This window comes from Perognathus longimembris, chromosome 7 (genome assembly GCF_023159225.1).
Source record: "Perognathus longimembris pacificus isolate PPM17 chromosome 7, ASM2315922v1, whole genome shotgun sequence".
Lineage (NCBI taxonomy): Eukaryota > Metazoa > Chordata > Mammalia > Rodentia > Heteromyidae > Perognathus > Perognathus longimembris.
The window spans coordinates 17238052-17258555 of NC_063167.1; the positions used below are offsets into that span (position 1 = coordinate 17238052).

Genomic DNA, 20504 nt, shown 5'->3' on the forward strand with positions numbered 1-20504 from the left:
CTCCCTCCTCCCTGTCCTCTCTCCTTCCCTTTGTGCTAGCTGGGGCTGGGGCTGCTGGCCACAGAGAAAAAGCCACTTGAGGGGCTGGGAAGGTGGCTTGGCTTCTTTTTGCTCAAGGCTAGCACTCTCCCTGTTGAGCCACAGCGCCACTTCCAGCCTTTTCTGCTTATGTGGTGCTGAAGAATCAAACCCAGGACTTCATGCATGCAAGGCAAGCACTCTACCACTAAGCCACATTCCCAGCCCTGTACACACATTCTAATGATCAAATCATCCATTGATGGACATTTGGATACTTGAGTTGCTTCTCCTCCCCACCCCCTCCAAGATTGCTTTCTTTTTTTCTTGGTCCTGGGGCCTGGGCACTGTCTCTGAGCTCTTCAGCTCAAGGCTAGCACTCTGCCACTTGAGCTACAGCACCACTTCCTGTTTTCTGGTGGTTAATTGGAAATAAGAGTCTCACAGACTTTCCTACTCAGGCTGGTTTTGAACTGTGATCCTCAGATCTCATCCTCCTGAATAGCTAGGATTACAGGTGTGAGCCACCGGTGCCTGTCTTCAAAGATTTCTTTATTGACATTAAGTAACTACATAATTTCACAGTACTGTGGTATAGTTATACTTAGCTAGAGTCACAAACACATTTTAACCTTCACAATGATAAGCATCGTTCTAATCTACAAAGCTTATGAGTAAAGAAAAATACAAATATCTCAAGTTTTGCATAAGAGAAAGGTTTAACTCCATGAACATTAACAATAAAACTACTTCTTCCAGATTAGGTGATATGTACATTTATTTCCTTTTGCTTAGTATCAGCCGTTCCCTTTTTCTCATTCCCTCCTTCCCATCACCGCTGGTGGGTTGCTTAGTTCGCTTTCATCAATGTCCAGTCCGGCTGATGGGCCTCTCTGCTGCACTTTTTCTCCCAATTTCCACTCATTCTGTGCCCTCCTCCCAGCTTCCCTCAGATGTGCACGTGTATACACCACTTACGAAATAGAGTACAGAGTCATCTAAAAATGACAGGGAAGAAGTCCTTTGTTTCCTTATCTTTGGGGTTCTTTTCAGTCTGTATATTATTTTATGTACCCATGATGAGGTGCTTGGGTCGTACTATTTGGTGCTTTTCTCCCAAGACTGTCTTTGTTTGGTCTCATTGTCTAGGGGCATCTTGAGTCCTGTTTACTTCTTCATATCTCGTTGCCTTTTAAATCTAACATCCGCATATCAGGGAGACCTTGCACCATTTGTCTCTCTGATCTTAGCTTATCTTGCTCAACCTGATTTGTTCTAGTCGTGAGACTCTTATCTCCAATTAACCACCAGAAAACTGGAAGTGGAGCTGTGACATGGAGCTGTGGCTCAAAGTGGCAGAGTGCTAATCTTGAGCAAAAGAGCTCAGGGACAGTGCCCAGGCCCTGAGTTCAAACCCCATGACTGACAAAAAGAGAAAAAAAAAAAGATTCTTTGCTCATTAAAATGTGAGCTTGGCTGGGAATATGACCTAGTAGCAAAAGTGCTTGCCTCACATACATGAAGCCCTAGGTTCGATTCCCCAGCACCACATATATAGAAAATGGCCAGAAGTGGCGCTGTGGCTCAAGTGGTAGAGTGCTAGCCTTGAGCAAAAAGAAGCCAGGGACAGTGCTCAGGCCCTGAGTCCAAGGACTGGCAAAAATATAAATAAATAAATAAATAAATAAATAAATAAATAAATAAATAAATAAATGTGGGCTTGGAGCTAGGGATAGATCAGTGATAGAACAGCATGCACAAGTCTTTGATTTAATCCCCAGTACTGCAAAGCAAGCAAAAAAAAAACAGAAAAACTGGGGCTGGAGAAATGGCCTAGTGGTAAAGTGCTCGCCTCGTATACATGAAGCCCTGGGTTCAATTCCTCAGCACCACATATATAGAAAAGACCAGAAGTGGCGCTGTGGCTCAAGTGGCAGAGTGCTAGCTAGCCTTGAGCAAAAAGAAGCCAGGGACGGTGCTCAGGCCCTGAGTCCAAGCCCCAGTACTGGCCAAAAAAAGAAGAAGAAGAAAAAAAGAAAAAACAGAAAAACTATGCATGGTAGTGCATACCTGTAATTCTAGCATTCTGGAAGCTAAAGCAGAGGATGATGAGCCATCTTGGGCTACACAATAAGATCCTCTCAGGAAACAGACACAATATCACCAGATCTGCCCAAACCAGTGATTGTGGCCTGGTTGATGGTGATAGATACTGTACTCATTCCCACTCAACACCCAGCCTTCTTGAAAGAAACGTGCGATGAGCCCCGGATGTTTCTTGGGTGAGCCACAGCTCCCTCTGTCCGAGGAAGGTGTGATTCCTCCAGCAAAGACATCCTTTGGATCAACGTGGCGTGGACGGTGCCACAGACATCAGCCTCCCACAGCCAGAGTCAAAACCAGGACACATACAAGGTTAGATCACTTGGCTTCCACAGCCCTGGTATAAAACAGGCACCAGATTTCCCCATGCTTTTTCTTGGTTGGGTTCCAGTCTGCTTGACAGACATTTCTTCTGTTTGAAGAGTAGACTTCTCTGCAAGGTAGAGAGGCGCAACGCCTCTGGCCGGAACCCAGCTGCACAATGGAGGACAGCTCTGCTAACACCAAGTGGGAGTTGCAGATCCCCTGATCTAGATCCAGAGAAGAATAGGCCATGTTCCAAGAATAACTTCCTTCTATTGGGGCTCCGAGCCAGAACCATGATGCTATGCTTGTGAAAGCCAGTGACGTGAAATCTCTGAACTGTTTACTTCTCCCTAGCAAGGAAGACACAAGTTGAACAGTTGCCCCAGGTCCTCAGAGCAGGCGGCAGCATCCCCATGGTGACAGACACCATCTTTCCCTCAAAGCGGGGCTCTTTCACCTGGTTGAGGTGCCGCTGGTAGAGACAGAGCATGCCAGTGCTGCTGCCCACCGCAGTGTAGTCCTCGGTGGTATCCAGGGCTGTGAGGTGGACCCCAACAGAGCGGAAACCCTTCTGGCTCTCCGTGGGGATGGCATTGAGGAGATAGTATAAAGGTAACAGGCTCTGATACGGATGCCAAGACCACGGTTTCCACAGATGTTCCTCAGGCAGGGAGAGGAGGAGAAACTGGGGAGGGAGAGATCGGCATGGATTCCTGAGTGTGGAAGACTTCACTGGAACCATCCTCCCCACCCCCATCGGCCCCTCCAGACTTGTCAGCCCCACCCAACCGGAGGAGGAGGACGAGGAGGAGGAGGTGGTTGCTTCTTCTTTTGGCTGTTGTGAATGTTATACACAAATATCTGCTATGAACCAATATGCAAATAGATCTCTTGAGCCTCTTTTTTTTTTTTTTTCCCAGGTATAAGAGCTTGTCTCGAGGCTTCGTTTTTGCTCAGCTTTCTCACTTCTGGCTGTTGCTCTATCACTGCGCAGTGCCTTCCATCTAGCTGGTTAACTGGAGATTGAGTGTCATGGACTTTTCTGTCTGGGTGGCTTTGAACCATGGAACCATGATGCTCAGAACTTTAGATTCCTGAGTAGTTAGGATAACAGGAGTGAGTCACCAGCCCCAGGCTGAGATTCCACAATTAACTCTTTTGGCAAACATAGTAATTCTATTTTTAAAGTTATTACTTTGAGACAGAATCTTCCCATGTAGCTCAGGCTGGCCTTGAACTTAAGATCCTGCTGCTCTCCTCTCCCTACAACAAGTGCTGGCCAAAAGGTAACATTTTAGACCAGCAGTAAATCTGACCTAATATCCAAAATAAACAAGTTGTTCAAGAAACTGACCCTTGGGGCTGAGGCAAGAGTGCTTGCCTCGTATACATGAAGCCCTGGATTCAATTCCTCAGCACCACATATATAGAAAAAGCCAGAAGTGGCACTGTGGCTCAGGTGGTAGAGTGCCTTGAGCAAAAAGAAGCCAGGGGGCTGGGGATATGGCCTAGTGGCAAGAGTGCCTGCCTCGGATACACGAGGCCCTAGGTTCGATTCCCCAGCACCACATATACAGAAAACGGCCAGAAGCGGTGCTGTGGCTCAAGCGGCAGAGTGCTAGCCTTGAGCGGGAAGAAGCCAGGGACAGTGCTCAGGCCCTGAGTCCAAGGCCCAGGACTGGCAAAAAAAAAGAAGCCAGGGACAGTGCTCAGGCCCTGAGTCCAAGGCCCAGGACTGGCAAAAAAAAAAAAAAAAAAAAAAAAAAAGAAGCCAGGGACAGTGCTCAGGCCCTGAGTCCAAGGCCCAGGACTGGCAAAAAAAAAAAAAAAAAAAAAAAAAAAAAGAAGCCAGGGACAGTGCTCAGGCCCTGAGTTCAAGGCCCAGGACTGGCAAAAACAAAACAAAACAAAATAAGAAAGTAACCCTTCCCAAAGCTAAAACCAATCATTAAATGGGCAAAGGAGCTAAGGAGAGACTTCTCAGAAGAAAAGGTAAGAATGGCAAAGAAACACATGAAGAAATGTTCATCATTCCTGGCCACAAAGCAAATTAAAACAACTCTAAGATTCCATCTCACCCCAGTAAGTCAAAATTGTGAATTTGAACAGGAACAAATGCTGGTAGGGATGTGGAGAAAAAGGAAGGAACACTATTGCATTTGGTGGGAATGTAAATTAATTTAACCACTCTGGATAGCAGTCTGGAGGTTCCTCAAAAAACTAAACATAAGTGGGCTGGGGATATAGCCTAGTGGCAAGAGTGCCTGCCTCGGATACACGAGGCCCTAGGTTCGATTCCCCAGCACCACATATACAGAAAACGGCCAGAAGCGGCACTGTGGCTCAAGTGGCAGAGTGCTAGCCTTGAGCGGGAAGAAGCCAGGGACAGTGCTTAGGCCCTGAGTCCAAGACCCAGGACTGGCCAAAAAAAAAAAAAAAAAAAAAAAAAAAAAAAACTAAACATAAATTTTCTCTTTGACCCAGCCTTACCATTCCTGGGCATCTGCCCAGAACATCATAAGTCAAGATACTGTAAAGTCATGTGCACATCCGTGTTCATTGCTGTACTGTACATTGTACAGTACATTGTACATAACTACGTTATGGAAACAGTGCAGATGCCCTACAAAAGATGAATGGATAAAAAATGTAATATACACACATAATGGATAATGGAGTTTTACACATTCATTAGAAAGAATAAGGTTCTGTCAATTGCAGGGAAATGGACGGACCTAGAACAAATGCTAAGGGAGAGATAAGCCTAGCTCAGAGATACAAACAGCTCATGTTTTCTTCTCTCATATGTAGAAGCTAGATCTTACATACATGGGGACATGATAAGTTACAAAAGACTCTAGGCATTCACACACACAGTGAGACCAAAGAAGGATAGTTTTTTCTTTTATTTTGTCAGTTTGTGGTTCAAAGCCAGCTTAGGCAGGAAAGTCCATGAGACTCTTATCTCCAGTTAACCACCAAAAAACTGAAGTGGAGCTGTGGTTCAAAGTGGTAGTGACTTTTTTTTGGTCAGTTGTGGGGCTTAAACGCAGGGCCTGAGTGCTGTTCCTGAGCCCTTTGCTCAAGGCTAGCACTCTACCACCTTTAGCCACAGCGGCACTTTTGGTTTTCTGGTGGTTAATTGGTGGTTAATGATAAAAGGCTCACAGATTCTCCTGCCCAGGTGCTTTGAACCACATTCTTTAGAAATCAGCCTCCTGAGTAGCTAGGATTAAAAGCATGAGCCACCTGTGCCCAGCCAATAATAACAATTTTTAAAAATTAAAGGAGACAACAACTGCTAACCCCAAGCTGCTTCTCTAAAAGCTGAAATCATTTTTGTGGTGTTAGGAGGCAAAGGCCACCCATCTCCCCGCAGGAGGCCCACTTCCTTCCTGGTGAGCATCAGGGCTATGCGACTCCATCCTCGAACGAGGCCAGAAGGCTGCTGCCCAGCCTCAGTCAGGAGAGCACGGGTGGCAAAAGCCCTCTGCGGCTGAGCACTTAGCTCAGACCTGGGGAACTGGCCTAGCACGTATGAGGCCCTCGATTTGATGACCAGCACTGAAGGAAAAAAAAAAAAAAGGGAAGAAAATATTTGAAAAGCCCTCTGTCCTTTTACCCACTTCCCTGGGCCCCAAGTCTCTGATTTCACTTGACTTAGGGCCCTGCTCCTCCCCCCAGCCCTGGGAAAGGGTCTGTCTGTCCCCTGCCTGGGCAGTCTGGCTGGCTCTGCCAGTCCTGCTCCTGCAGGATTTGCGGCCCTGCATACTGACCCACCACACTGCCTGCCAGTCACCAAGAGCACAAGCCACTAGTAGCTGGCTAATGTTGATATAAATAAAGAACGGAGCTGGTGTGCTGGCATCTTGGGAGGCCGAGGCAGGAGGATCCCCAGCTGGAGGCCAGCCTGCGCTCCAGAGCATGACCTTCTTTTGCTTTTCTCTCTCTCTCTCTCTTTTTTTTTTTTTTTTTGCCAGTCCTGGGGCTTGGACTCAGGGCCTGAGCACTGTCCCTGGCTTCTTTTTGCTCAAGGCTAGCACTCTGCCACTTGAGCCACAGCGCCACTTCTGGCCATTTTCTGTATATGTGGTGCTGGGGAATTGAACCCAGGGCTTCACGTATACGAGGCGAGCACTCTTGCCACTAGGCCATATCCCCAGCCCCTTCTTTTCTTTTTTCTTGTGTGTGTGCTAGTTGGTCCTGGGTCTCCCGCCGCCCTTCAGCAGGAGATGGAGCAGGGCCTCGTCAGGGAGACCAGGCCTTGTAGCCTTGGTGCTGGGATGAACATGATTGAAGCCTGGTCACCATTCTGCATGGATTGGTGCTATGGCTTCTGCCTCAGGAGCAAAAGGAGGCGAAAGCTGCTCAGCTTAGAGGGATTTCAGCCCAAGTGAGGCGGGCGTGGACGGATCCCACGAATAGTCTCGTCCCAGCGAGTGCGCTGTGTGACAAGGATGCCGTAGCTTTCTGAGGAAGATGCCAACCGCATTCCCAATGCTGTGTGTGGGAGCCAGCACTGTGGGTCACACCTGTAGTCACGGCACTCCAGGGAAACCCCTTGAGTCGAGAGTGCTGAGCTGAGGGTGTGGCTCAAGTGGTAGCACACTTGCCCAGCAAGCACAAGTCCCTAGTTCAAGCGCCATACTGCAAAAGAGAAAGTAGGATTCAAAGCAAGAACAGTCTTCTAAACAACTCCGGGAGACGAGCCAACATCACAGACTTTGAAGGTATGAGTCCTCCTCCACTTGCTACAGTCCTCCTTGCTACAGTGAAGACTAGCTAGTGGTGTTTAACTACTCACCAAGGACACACCCACCTGCCATGCATTTATACCATGTCTTACTTTTCACAGCCCTAAGTGGATTCTGGTTTTATTTTGTTTATTTGGGTTTTTTTGTTTGTTTGTTTTTGCCAGTCCTGGGGCTTGGACTCAGGGCCTGAGCACTGTCCCTGGCTTCTTTTTGCTCAAGGCTAGCACTCTACCACTTGAGCCACAGCGCCACTTCTGGCTTTTTTCTATATATGTGGTGCTAAGGAATTGAGCCCTGGGCTTCATGTATACAAGGTGAGCACTTTACCATTAGGCCATATTCCCAGCCCCTGGATTCTGGTTTTATATCCATTTTACAGATGTGAGGACTGAGGCTCCAAAATAGTAAGATCCCTATGAACTCCCTGTTGTGAAGTCAGGAGTGAAACTATTTTGAATCTAGAGGCTAAGCACAATTTCTAGGGACTTGGAAGACAGAAAGTCGGGATCTGCCTGCTCTCTGGCTGTCACTCCACTTTGCTCAAACCAAGATAGCTTTGAAGTTAAAAAATGTAGCTGATATATGTAGCTAAGATTTTTTTTTTTGTTTTGGGGCTGGGGATATGGCCTAGTGGCAAGAGAGCTTGCCTCGTATACATGAGGCCCTGGGTTCGATTCCCCAGCACCACATATACAGAAAACGGCCAGAAGTGGCGCTGTGGCTCAAGTGGCAGAGTGCTAGCCTTGAGCAAAAGGAAGCCAGGGACAGTGCTCAGGCCCTGAGTCCAAGGCCCAGGACTGGCAAAAAAAAAAAAAAAAAAAAAAAGAAACACAAAACAAAAAATCTGGGTTTTTTTTGGCCAGTCCTGGGCCTTGGACTCAGGGCCTGAGCACTGTCCCTGGCTTCCTTTTGCTCAAGGCTAGCACTCTGCCACTTGAGCCACAGCGCCCCTTCTGGCCGTTTTCTACATATGTGGTGCTGGGGAATCGAACCCAGGGCTTCATGTATACGAGGCAAGCACTCTTGCCAGTAGGCCATATCCCCAGCCCTTGTGTTTCATTTTTGTGCCAGTCCTGGTGTTTGAATTCAGGGCCTGGGTACTGTCTGTGAGTTTTTTTGCTCAAGGCTAGTGCTCTATCACTTGAGCCACAGCTCCACTTCTGGCTTTTGGGTGGTTAATTGGAGATAAGTCTCACAGACTTTGCGGCACAAGCTGGCTTTGAACCACAATCCTCAGATTTCAGCCTCCTAAGTAGTAGTATGACAAGCATGAGACACTGGCTCCGCTAGACAGCCCGTGTGTGTGTGTGTGTGTGTGTGTGTGTGTGTGTGTGTGTGTATTCTGGGTCTTGAAAGCAGGTCCTGGGCACCATGGTACCTGGCAATTTCTTTCTCTTGAGTAGCTGGGATTACAGGAGAAAGCCACCAGTTTGGAGAAAGATTCTGTTTTCCTCACAAGGACAACAAGGCTCAGAAAATGAAAGCGAGCTGATTTACCCATGGCTCACACCTGTAATCCTAGCCATTCAGGAGGCTGACACCTGAGGATCACAATTCAAAGCCAGCCAGGGCAACCGGAAGTGGCACTGTGGCTCAAAGTAGTAGAGTGCTAGCCTTGAGAGAAAAAGCTCAAGGACAGCGCCTAAGTCCAAGCCCCACAACCAACCAAAAGGAAAAGGGAAAGCCAAAGTGATTGCTAAGGTCACAAAACAGACAACTTGTGTCATCAGCCTGTGTGGAAGCAATGGAGAAGCTTTAGGCCATCCTGTGGGGTCTGACCTGGGTGGCCTAAAGGGAGGGGCGTGGCCTCTTCCGGGTGGGGTCTATGTGGGGGCGTGGCCTCCGCTGCTCGCCAGCCGCTCTGGCAGGGAGGTGGGCGTGGCCCGGAGGGGTGTGGCTTGTGATGGACAGTCTTGTGGGCGTGGCCTCGGGCTGCCTCTGCGTGGACCCGGGGCTCCAGCCGGCAGGTCATTTGCTGTGTGCGCACCCAGCGGCGGGCACCATGGGCACCAGGGAGCCGGTGGCGCTGCAGGACTTCGTGCGGGACCTGGATCCTGCGTCGCTCCCACGCGTGCTGCGGGTCTGCTCCGGAGTCTACTTCGAGGGTAAGTGTGCCCGGCTCCCCTGGCTGTGTGGGAAACGGAGGCCACAGTCAACTTCTCCGCGCTCGGGTGGTGGAGGGGCCCTAAGTTCTGCAGGGCAGGTGGGCGGAACAGAGCTCAGCCCGCGTGGAACCACGGGGGGCATTGGGGCTCCCACTGTGCCCGGCTCCGAGGCGCTCGCGGTTGTTGCCTTTGCTTGATTATTGATTGGCAGTGGTGGGGATCGAACCCCGGGTCTGGAGCATGTTGGGGGAGCGCTTTAGCGCTGAACTGTCCCTACTTGTGGGCTGTGTCCACGCTCGCCTCCCCACACTGCCTGCCTTGGGTCCTCCCACAGCCAGCCCGCCCACCCTGGCCCAGGGGGCAGTACTTCACCTGAAGCCTTCCCGGCCCGGTGGCTTCCCTCCAAGTCTCCCTGGGTCAAGCAGGGATGGCTCATTAGTGCTGGAAAGCACAGGGGGCTGGGGCCGGCAGGGGAAGGGCGGGGGAGGCTGCGCAGAAAGAGGCCAGGGCTGCCCTGTGGTAGGAATTGCTCTTCAGAGAGGAAGTGTGGGTTATGGGTGTGAGAGGTGGAGGTGGAGGAGAAAGGGAACTGAGAGACCGGGAGGGGGTGCTGGCCCTTTCCTGCCCTATCCTCCTTCCTGGCTAGAGGAAGTCTTGCTTGCCACCAAAGGTTGCAGCGCAAGTTTTCTGAGGGCGAAGTGAGCACTAGATCAAGTTGGAGACACAAGGAGGGCCACACATCCTCCCCACCTCTCTCTAGGTCCATTTGGGAGTCTGATGGGTCTGGGCTCAAGTTCTGACTGCCTCTAGGGCTTCCTGGGGCAGGCATCTGGGATGGGCTTGCTCTCACCCTCACAAAGGACCAAGGCCGTCTGTCTTCCCAGAGTCCCTTGCCTGTCTGTCACAATACCTGAGTTTCCCCCCTTGGCTGATCTGCGGTGGTGGGAAGTCCAGAAGTTGGAGTGATGTCACTAGAGCGGAACCTGACAGGGTGTGGGTGTATAGATGGGGTGATGTGGAAGGGTAGGATCAGACAATAGAGGCAGGTGGGGGACGGGGTGCTCCAGAATGGTTGGCCTCATCGTTAGGTGCCCATTTTGGAGGCAGACACCATGGCTTGATCCCATTTTTTTTCTTTGTTATGTTAGGGATTGAATTTAAGGTCTTTTTGCAGCCCAGGCAAGTGCTCTACCACTAATCTGTATCCCCTAGATTTTGCTTTAAAATACTTTAATAGTCTTGCTTAGTTGTTCCAGATGACCTCAAACTTGCAATCTCCTCCTGCGTCAGTGCCCAGAGAGGCTGGAATTATGGGTGCATAATTATACCTGGCCTTATACAATCATCTTTTTTTTTTTTTTTTTGGAGAGGGGTGCGAGTGGTAGGGTTTGAACTCAGGACCTGGGTGCTGTTCCTGATGGGTTTTTCTTTCTTTCTTTTTTTTTCTTTTTCTTAAGGCTAGTGCTCTAACACTTGAACTACAACTTCATTCCCAGCCTTGTTGGTAATTAATTGGAGATAAGAGTCTCACAGGCTTTCTTGCCTGGGCTGGTTTCAAACCATGATCCTCTTGAGTAGCTAGGATTCCAGTGCCTGGCCTTACATAATCATCCTGAGTAAACCTAAACAAACTCTCTGAGGCAATATAATTTTTAGGAAAGAGAAACTGCAAAGTAGCATTTTCAAGAAAGGGAAACTGCTCATTGCTCCAGAGCAGTCATGGTCTTAAAGCCAAGGATGCCTAATGGCACTTGGCCCAGGGGGTAGATACATAAAGTTCCACACACAAAAGATTTGTGTGGGGCTGGGGATATGGCCTAGTGGCAAGAATGCTTGCCTCCTATACATGAGGCCCTGGGTTCAATTCCCCAGCACCACATATACAGAAAACGGCCAGAAGTGGCTCAAGTGGCAGAGTGCAGCCTTGAGCAAAAAGAAGCCAGGGACAGTGCTCAGGCCCTGAGTCCAAGCCCAGGACTAGCAAAAAAAAAAAAAAAAAAATTGTGTGTGTGTGTATGTGTGTATTTTTTGCATGTACTGTAGCTATCGGCCTCCTATGATCCTGGGACACAAACACCCCTGTGACTCCCTTCTCCGCCTCTTTCCCATGGTTGCCTCCTGAATGGAACTTCCAGCATCACTCAGCCTCCCAGGACAGGCCTCCAGTGTGTGCAACACCCAACTTCATCGTACAGCTGGGAAATTATATATATATATGCACACACACACACACACACACACACACACACACACACGGGCCTTGGACTCAGGGCCTGAGCACTGTCGCTGGCTTCATTTTTACTCAAGGCTAGCACTCTGCCACTTGAGCCACAGCGCCCCTTCTGGCCGTTTTCTATATATGTGGTGCTAGGGAATCAAACCCAGGGCTTCATGTATACGAGGCAAGCACTCTTGCCACTAGGCCATATTCCCAGCCCTCCATACCCCTTTTTAATAAAACTGTGCTCTATAAGCTGGGCATAGGTGGCTCACGCCTGTAATCCTAGCTACTCAGAAGGCCAAGACCTGAGGATTGCAGTTTGATGTCAGCCCAGGAAGAAAAGTTCATGAAACTCTTCTCTCCAATTTACCACCAAGAAACCAGAAATGGAGCTGTGGCTCAAGTGGTAGAGTACCAGTCTTGAGCAGAAAAAGCTAAGGAACAGCTCTCAGGCCTGAGTTCAAGTCCCAGTTACCAGTAGCTTTATGAACCTGTATGCATCCTCCAGAGGAGGTTTCCATCACTTTCTCAGGGCTGGGGGGAAGAGGACTTACTGAGACTCTTTCTGTGGTGGGGTCAGATGACCGCAAACCCCCCCCCCTGCCCCGCCCAACTCTCCTCCCTTCCCCCGGCCATGTTCAACTTCCTGTTCTCCATCATGGCTCTGTGGTGGGCCTTTTTTTTTTTTTTTGCCAGTCCTGTGGCTTGAACTCAAGACTGAGCACTGTCCCTGGCTTCCTTTTGCTCAAGGCTAGCACTGTGCCACTTGAGCCACAGCGCCACCTCTGGCCGTTTTCTATATATGTGGTGCTGAAGAATCAAACCCAGGGCTTCATGTATACTAGGCAAGCACTCTACCACTAAGCCACACTCCCAGCCCTGCTGAGGAATCTTCCCTGTGCTCCTTCCATGTTCTGTGAGCAGCTTCAGCTCTGTGAGCCAGGAAAGTGGCTGCTGAGTTTGGGAGTGGTGCCCAGACACAGGAGGTCTCCCCATGCTGGCACCCTCTTTTCCCTCCTGTGCTTTGTGGAAAAGCAACACAACTCATCTGAAAGAGAAGGCAGGGAGTGTGAAGGGCCTGGAGTCCCATCCCGTCCCCCCTCCCCCCGGCCCTGTGTGACCGGCAGGGAGCCACTGCCCCTCTCTGAGCCTGATTTCCCAGTTGTGTGATGAAGGAGCTGAGTACTACGTGCACCCGTGGTCTGCCCCAAGTAGGGCTGTGAGTTCCATTCAGGAGGCAGAGGTGGGAAAGAGGCAGAGAGGGAATGGCAGAGGCAGGCAAGTCCCGGGCTACGTGGAGGCTGATGGCTGCAGGCAGGGCACAGAGCAGGAAGACAGTGTACACCAAGCTGTGACCAAGCAGAACACTTAGTGCTTGTCCATTGCCAAAAGAATAAACTGAGTCCATGTCTCTGTAGGCTCCATCTACGAGATCTCGGGGAGTGAGTGCTGCCTGTCCACGGGGGACCTGATCAAGGTTACCCAGGTTCACCTCCAAAAGGTGATCTGTGAGAACCCGGCCACGGGTGAGACCATGGACCTCGATCCCACCTTCCCAGGTAAAGCAGGTACCTGTCCCCCTCCCCCCCCCCCCGCCTAGTACACTGCAGGCCACCGTGGGGTAGCCCAAGGCCATGCCCTCCCCATCATCTTCTGGATGCACCTGCTGCTATTTCAGTACTCAGTCCAGATGCCAGTCTGTCTGCTCACATGGTCATTCATTGACCCCCAGTTCACACCCACGTGTCCTGGGGATGCTGTGGAGCTCAGGATGAGCCAGCAGCTTCTAGAGTGGCAGCGAGAGGACGGCAAGGGCCCAAGTAGTCTCCCCTTTAGGGAGACTGTGCCTGTCAGGGGTCGGGAAGGCGTCCTGGAGGAGGTAGCTCTTGAGCGGGAGGAAAAGACCTCAGCTCCAGGGAATGGCATGGGGGAATTGGTGTCTCAGAAACCCAGCTGGGGGCTGGGAATGTGGCTTAGTGGTACAGTGCTTGCCTAGCATGCATGAAGCCCTGGTGTTCAATTCCTCAGCACCACATACACAAAAAATGCCAGAAGTGGTGCCGTGGCTCATGTGGTAGAGTGCTCCTCTTGAGCAAAAGAAGCTCAGGGACAGTGCTCAGGCCCTGAGTCCAAGCTCCAGGACTGGCAAAAAAAAAAAAAAAAAGATCCTGGTCTCTGCCTCTGAAGTATCTGGAAGTATAAATGTATGCAACCACACCTTCCTCATGGACATACTCGAAGAATACAGATCAGCACTGTGATTTCATTTATTTATTTATTTATTTGGCCAGTCCTGAGCCTTGAACTCAGGGCCTGAGCACTGCCCCTGGCTTCCTTTTGCTCAAGGCTAGCACTCTGCCACTTGAGCCACAGCGCCACTTCTGGCCATTTTCTCTATATGTGGTGCTGGGGAATTGAACCCAGGGCCTCATGTATACGAGGCAAGCTCTCTTGCCACTAGGCCATATCCCCAGCCCCTGTGATTTCATTTATAGTTGGACTGGTGGGGGTAAACCCCAGGGCTTTTCACATGATAGGGGTAAGCTCCCCCACTGAGCTACACACACAGATCCCTAGACCAATGCTTTTTTGGTGGTTAATTGGAGATAAGAACCTCTTGGATTTGTCTGCCTGGGCTGGCTTCATACCTCAATCCTCACACTTCAGCCTCCTGAGTAGCTAGGATCACAGGCGTGAGCCCTGCGTGGGTACCTGGCAGCAATAGAGATTGGAGGCAGAATTAGAGGCAGATGGGGGGGGGGGGGAGTGTGGAGGTCATCCGTGTGTCTGCTGGGAAGCATGTCCTTCATCCCCCCATCCCCCCGCCCCGTGTCCCTTGTCCACTCCCACATTCTGTGCCCTGCCTCTCCTCCTGCGGTCTGTGGAGGGCTGGGGGTTCTGGCTGGGCTTCCTGCCCACCCTCACCCTCTCCCTCTTACCTCCAGGCCTCTTCAGCCCTGTCGTCAGCCTCAGGAGCTACAAGACGCTGGAGGAGATGGTCCCTGCCCCAGCTCAGAGCCCCTGGCAGCTGCCTGTTTACTTCCTGTTGCCTCACGGCATGGTCATGGAGGACGGGGTGGCGGCTGAGGACCGACCGCTCATGCTGGAGGCCATGGAGGTGCACCTCAGGACCCGCTGTGCGCGCTGTGTCTACAACGTGGGGCCACAGCAGGTGGTCTTGCACCTGCCTCTGTCCCAGAAGGGGCCTTTCTGGAAATTGGAGTCTGGAGCCCCCCAAACCCTGCACCAGATCCTGGAGGACCCTGCTCTGAGGGACAGCAGGCTGATCTGCGCCAGCCTACCCTGGCCCTCCTTGATCCTGAAACCCCAGTATGAAATCCAGGCCATCATGCACAGTGAGTGGCAGGGGTGGGGTGGGCGTGGGGACCGGACCCCTGGGGGCTGCTCTGATGGAAGGCATCTCCCTCGCTGTGCATGGTTTGGGCAGGGGGGGTTGATGAATGTAACAGAATGTAGACGCCCAGTCCAGTGGGACTTCAGTGTGGAAGGAAAGGGCATGAACATGAGCAAGGTTTATCTGCTTGACAGAAGGGGCAAAGAGCCAAGCGCCTGTCATCCTCCCGGAGAGGAGGCTGAGATCTGAAGGATCACAGTTCAAAGCCAGCCTGAACAGAAAAGTCTGAGACTCATCTCCAGTTAAACCCAAAAAGCCAGAAGCAGAGCTGTGGCACAAAAGCTCAGGGACAATGCCCAGGCCCAGAGTTAAAGCCAGGATTGGCAAAAAAAAGAAAAAAAAGAAAAAAAAAGTGGCAAAGAAGCCAGGCACAAAGGGCTCATGCCTGTAACCTTAGCTACTCAAGAGGCTGAGATCCAAGATTGGGGTTTGAAGACAGCTTAGGCAGGAAAGTCTGTGAGACTCTCTCCAATCTATCACCATAAAGCCAGAAGTGGAGCTGTGGCTGCAAAGAGTGTGAGGCCTGAGTTCAAGCCCTAGTACAGGCACAAACAAAAAGGAAATGTTAGGGCTGGGAATGTGGCTTAGCAGTAGAGTGCTTGCCTAGCATGCATGAAGCCCTGGGTTCGATTCCTCAGCACCACATAAACAGAAAAAGCCAGAAGTGGTGCAGTGGCTCAAGTGGTAGAGTGCTAGCCTTGAGCACAGAGAGGTTCAGGGACAGCGCCCAGGCCCTGAGTTCAAGCCCCAGGACTGGCAAAAAAAAAAAAAAAAGGAAAAAAGTAAAAAGAAAATGTTGGTGGGAAAGAACAGATGATAGGAAGAGGAACCAGGCCAGTGCGCCAAGCTCTGCTCTAGCTGGGGTGGGGTGTACAGTGCTGTGGCGTAGGCTGCGCCCCTAGGCTGACTTTGTCCCCACAGTGCGCAGGACCATGGTCAGGATCCCGTCCACCCTGGAAGTGGACGTGGAAGACATCACAGCCTCCTCCCAGCACATCCACTTCATCAAACCCCTGCTGCTCAGCGAGGTCCTGACCCAGGGAGGCCCCTTCCCCCTGCTCACGGAGATCCTGGAGGTTCCCGAGGGCCCCCCCGTCTTCCTCAGCCCCTGGGTGAGCTCCTTGAGGAAAGGCCAGCGGCTCTGCATCTATGGCCCATCCTCCACGCCCTGGCGGCTCCTGGCCTCCAGCAAGGGCCGGAAGGTGCCCAGACACTTCATGGTGTCCGGCGCCTACCAGGGCAAGCTGCGGCGGCGGCCGCGCGAGTTCCCCACCGCCTACGACCTCCTGGCTGCTTTCCAGCCAGGCCAGCCCCTCCGCGTGGTGGCCACAAAAGACTGTGAGGGTGCAGAGGAGAACCCCGAAATCGCCTCCCTGGCTGTGGGCGACCGGCTGGAAGTGTTGGGGTGTAGCCAGGTGTGTGGGGTCCAGGGCCAGGACATTGACGTGCTGGTGTGCCAGCGGCTGGGCGAGCAGGCCGCAGAGGCCGAGGAGGCAGAGGATGAAGAGGCCGAGGAGGACCAGGAGCAGATTCTGCTGCCTCTCTACCTCCCGGGCGGCTTCGTGGAGGAGCTGAACGATGGCCGGCGCTACGGCCTAACAGATCTCACTGCCCAGTTCCCGCTGCCCTGTGAGGTCAAGGTGATGGCCAAGGACCCCAAGCACTTGGATGACCCTCTGGTCTCCTTCGGGGGCCTGCGGCTGGAGGAGAAGATCGCAGAGCCCTTCGTGGTGGTGGGGCTGGACTCCCAGCCCGGCCTGTGCTTTGAGATCCCGCCCCGGTGGCTGGACCTGACTGTGGTGGAGGCCGAGGGGCAGCCAGGCCAGCCGGCCGGGCCTCTGCCCGTGGCGACAGTGGAAGAGCTGACGGACGCCTTCTACTACAGTCTTCGCAAGCTACCAGCTAGTAAGAGCCAAGCCCCACCACCCAGGCCCCCCAAAAGCCAGAGCCTCCGTGAGCAGAAGAAACAGAGCAGCAAGGAGAGAGGGGTAAAGGTAAGATGCTGGGGGAACTCACGTAGGCTCACCGTGGGGCCCTGCATAGCTCTGTGTATGTGTGTGTGCATGTGTGTGGGCTTGTTATGGGGCTTGAACTCAGGGCTCAGGCACTGTCCCTGAGCCTCTTTGTGCTTAAGGCTAGCTCTCTACCAATTGAGCCACAGCACCACTTCAGGGTTTTTTTGAGTAGCTTATTGGAGATAAGAGTCACAAACTTGGGCTGGGAATATGGCCTAGTGGCAAGAGCACTTGCCTCGTATACATGAAGCCCTGGGTTCGATTCCCCAACACCACATACATAGAAAATGGCCAAAACTGGTGCTGTGGCTCAAGTGGCACAGTGCTAGCTAGTCTTGAGCAAAAAGAAGCCAGGGACAGTGCTCAGGCCTTGAATCCAAGCTCCACAACTAACAATCAAAGGACCCACAGGAGTTTGGCTGAATTGCACAGGTAGGTGGCAGGGCTGGAACTGTGCTTTGTGAAGTGTAGCAAGCACACTGTTGGGGGCCCCCTGGAGACTTGCATTCAGTGATGTGCAGGCAGTAGAATGGTAAAGAAAGTTAACAGATGAGTCTTGAGTGGCCTCTGCCCTGGGAGGGCATGTGGTGGTGGTGGGGGGCACACAGGCCAGGGAGGCACTGGGAAGAACATAGCACAGGGGGCTGGGGATATGGCCTAGTGGCAAGAGAGCTTGCCTCGTATACATGAGGCCCTGGGTTCGATTCCCCAGCACCACATATACAGAAAATGGCCAGAAGTGGCGCTGTGGCTCAAGTGGCAGAGTGCTAGCTTTGAGCAAAAAGGAAGCCAGGGACAGTGCTCAGGCCCTGAGTCCAAGGCCCAGGACTGGCAAAAAAAAAAAAAAAAAAAAAAGGAACATAGCACAGGATTTGGGAGCCCCCTGTCCCGGCCTGCACTTCACGCGGGTAATTTTGGGCCATTACTGCTGCTACTCTTGGGTGTGCCTTGTTGTTTGCATCACATCCCTGCTTACTGGAAGTGTTGCTGAGCTCTCCAGAGCACAGTGGACAGAGCCGATCCTCCCTCAATGGCAGAATGGACAAAACACTCTACTAGTAAATTAGAATTTGCTGGGGACTGGGGCACGTGGGATTCCATGAGCAGACACACGTGGCACATGGCAGGAGTTCAGTAGAAGTCCTCTTCCTTTCACTTCATTTTAAGGCTTTGTGATGTGTGTGTGTACATGTGCGTGCGTGAGACAGAAAGAGAGAATGTGTGTGTATATACTGATCTTGGGGCTTGAAACAGCCTGAGTGCTGCCCCTGAGCTTTTTTCTCAAGGCTAGTGCTCTACCACCTGAACCACAATGCCACTTCTGACTTTTTTTGTAATCTACTGGAGTCTCAGACATGGGCTGGGAATATGGCTTAGTGGTAGAGTGCTTGCCTCGTATACATGAAGCCCTGGGTTGGATTCCTTAGCACCACATATATAGAAAAAGCCAGAAGTGGCGCTGTGGCTCAAGTGGTAGAGTGCTAGCCTTGAGCAAAAGAAGCTCAGGGCCAGTGCCCAGGCCCTGAGTTCAAGCCCCAGGACTGGGGGGAAAAAATTAGTCTCAGACATTCCTGCTTGGGCTGGCTTCAAACTATGATCTTCAGAGCTCAGCCTCCTGACTAGCTAGGATTACAGGCATGAACTACAGGTACCTGTAATATTTTCCTTTTTCAATGCTAGGATTTGAAATCGGGGGTAGGGCAGGTACTCTACCACTTGAACCATACTACTGGCCTTTTGCTTTCATTATTTTTTGAGTAAGGTCTTAAGAGCCTACTTATGCTTCCCATGTAGTTGGCATCACATACTACTACATCCAGCTGTTGGCTGGGGTGGGGAGTGGTCTCACTTTTTGCCTGGGCTAGATTGAACTGCAGTCCTATCTCTGCTCCCAAATAGTTGGGATTACAGTGTAAGCCATAGCACTCAGCCCTGCCTTTTTAAAGTTTTTGTCCTTGTGCTGGTACTTGAACTCAGAGCCTAGGCACTGTTCCTTAGCTTTTCTGTTCAATGCTGGTGCTCTACCACTTGAGCCACAGTTCTACTTCGGGCTTTTTGTTGGTTAATTGGAGTTAAGTCCCATGGACTTTTCCTATCCAAACTGGCTTTCAACTGCAATTCTCAGATTTCAGCTTCCTGAGTAGCTAGGACTACAGGCATGAGCCACTGGTGCCTAGCTTCTGTGACTTTCTCTATTTATCCCTTTATCTTTCCCCCCATCCTTGGCAAGATTTAAAGGCATTCACCAGGACACTGTGGGCAGCCCTTAGCCTCATCTTCACCCTGCCCCCGACTGACACTTTATTCTTCTTCCAAATACCTCACATGCTTTAGGAAAACCACTTTGAGTACTGAAAACTCCCTGGGAAAGGTGCGCCCGGGGAATCAATGAATTACAGTTCATGGCTTCTGTGGACATTTCCTGGGACTTTGTCAATTTCTGCTTTTTTCCCCCAGTCTTTGGAAATCTTGGAAAACCAGCAGACTCCAGCACTGCTCAAACCCAAGGCAAAGAGCTTGCGGGACTCTTTCAATGACAAATCAAGTGTATACAGCAAGATTGATGCCTTCACCTCCACGAAGAACCTTGGCACCACCAAGCCCTCTCCCCAGGACAGAGGTGAGCCCCTTCCATGTACCTTTGTTCTCTCTTCCCACCCTGCCCCTCTGCTGCTCTTAGCCTCTGATAGCCAGCCCTGCATATGGACCCTTTGAGGGCTAAGCCTGTGGGGCAGGTCAGGAGGAAAGGCCCTGGGCCTCTGCCAATGGGCTCCAGAGCCCCGCGTGGATTCAGTTGCAGCACACTCTCCTGTCCATACCCCAGGACCATGAGATGGCTGGGAGCTGAGAGAACAAATTGTTTCTGCACTGTCAAAGGCATTAGAGCACCTAGGCTACCCACTATCCCACACAGACGTGGAAACCACAGAAGGGAAAGAATTTGCCCAACACCAAAGAGCCTCACAGGCCTTGATGTTTTTTATTTCAGTGGTAATGATGGCACCCAAGGCCTCAAGCATGCCACGCGGGCACTGTACTTTCAAGAGTGGGCCCACGCCCGACCAAGACTCTTTTCTAGATGTGGATGCCCACGACTATGAAGAAATAGTTGAGCACTTTCGGAAAACTCTCTAGGTGCCAGAGAAACCATGCATCTCGGCTGCTGCTCTACACACCTGGGGCAGTCACCCAGAAATCAGAGCGAGACTGAACAGAAATGGTTACTACTCCAGCTTCCTTCAGGCTCTAGGTTCCTACCCCTTGGGGCTGTTTTGTTTGGGCTCTACAGGTCACCCCTCAGCCTCAGACAGGTGTCCAGGACAAGCTGGCGGTAGCAGCTATTTGTTTGGTGGATAGAGTCCGAGGCCACCAACCTTGAAGCTGGCTCAATCTCATCACAAGCCTCAGCCTTGCCTCCTGTTTCAGCCCAGGTTTCATGCGGGAGACCAGGACTGTTTCTTCATCTCAGGAACACCTAGCACAGAAATGGGGCTTGCATGAATAACTGGGTCTATTTGGCTTCAAGAGCAGTCTCAGGGGTTTAGGTCTGCAAAAATAACAATAAAA

The 20504-nt window shown here is 51.4% G+C and overlaps 1 protein-coding gene across 1 annotated transcript; it reads left to right on the plus strand.

Annotated features, from left to right (window-relative positions):
* Positions 1-9154: 9154 nt before the first annotated feature.
* On the plus strand, positions 9155-20485 carry Themis2 (thymocyte selection associated family member 2). The gene is made up of 6 exons (XM_048350623.1): positions 9155-9286; positions 12926-13066; positions 14453-14863; positions 15844-16916; positions 19395-19557; positions 19927-20485. Exons 1-6 carry the CDS (start codon positions 9184-9186, stop codon positions 20070-20072), a joined length of 2037 nt encoding a protein of 678 aa, XP_048206580.1. The 5' UTR covers positions 9155-9183; the 3' UTR covers positions 20073-20485.
* The last annotated feature ends 19 nt before the right edge of the window (positions 20486-20504 follow it).

Coding starts and splice junctions, on each gene's coding strand:
- Themis2 (XM_048350623.1), top strand. CDS start 9,184: ATGGGCACCAGGGAGCCGGTGGCGCTGCAGGACTTCGTGCGGGACCTG. Junction 9,287..12,925: donor CTCCGGAGTCTACTTCGAGG/GTAAGTGTGCCC, acceptor ATGTCTCTGTAG/GCTCCATCTACGAGATCTCG. Junction 14,864..15,843: donor AATCCAGGCCATCATGCACA/GTGAGTGGCAGG, acceptor TTGTCCCCACAG/TGCGCAGGACCATGGTCAGG.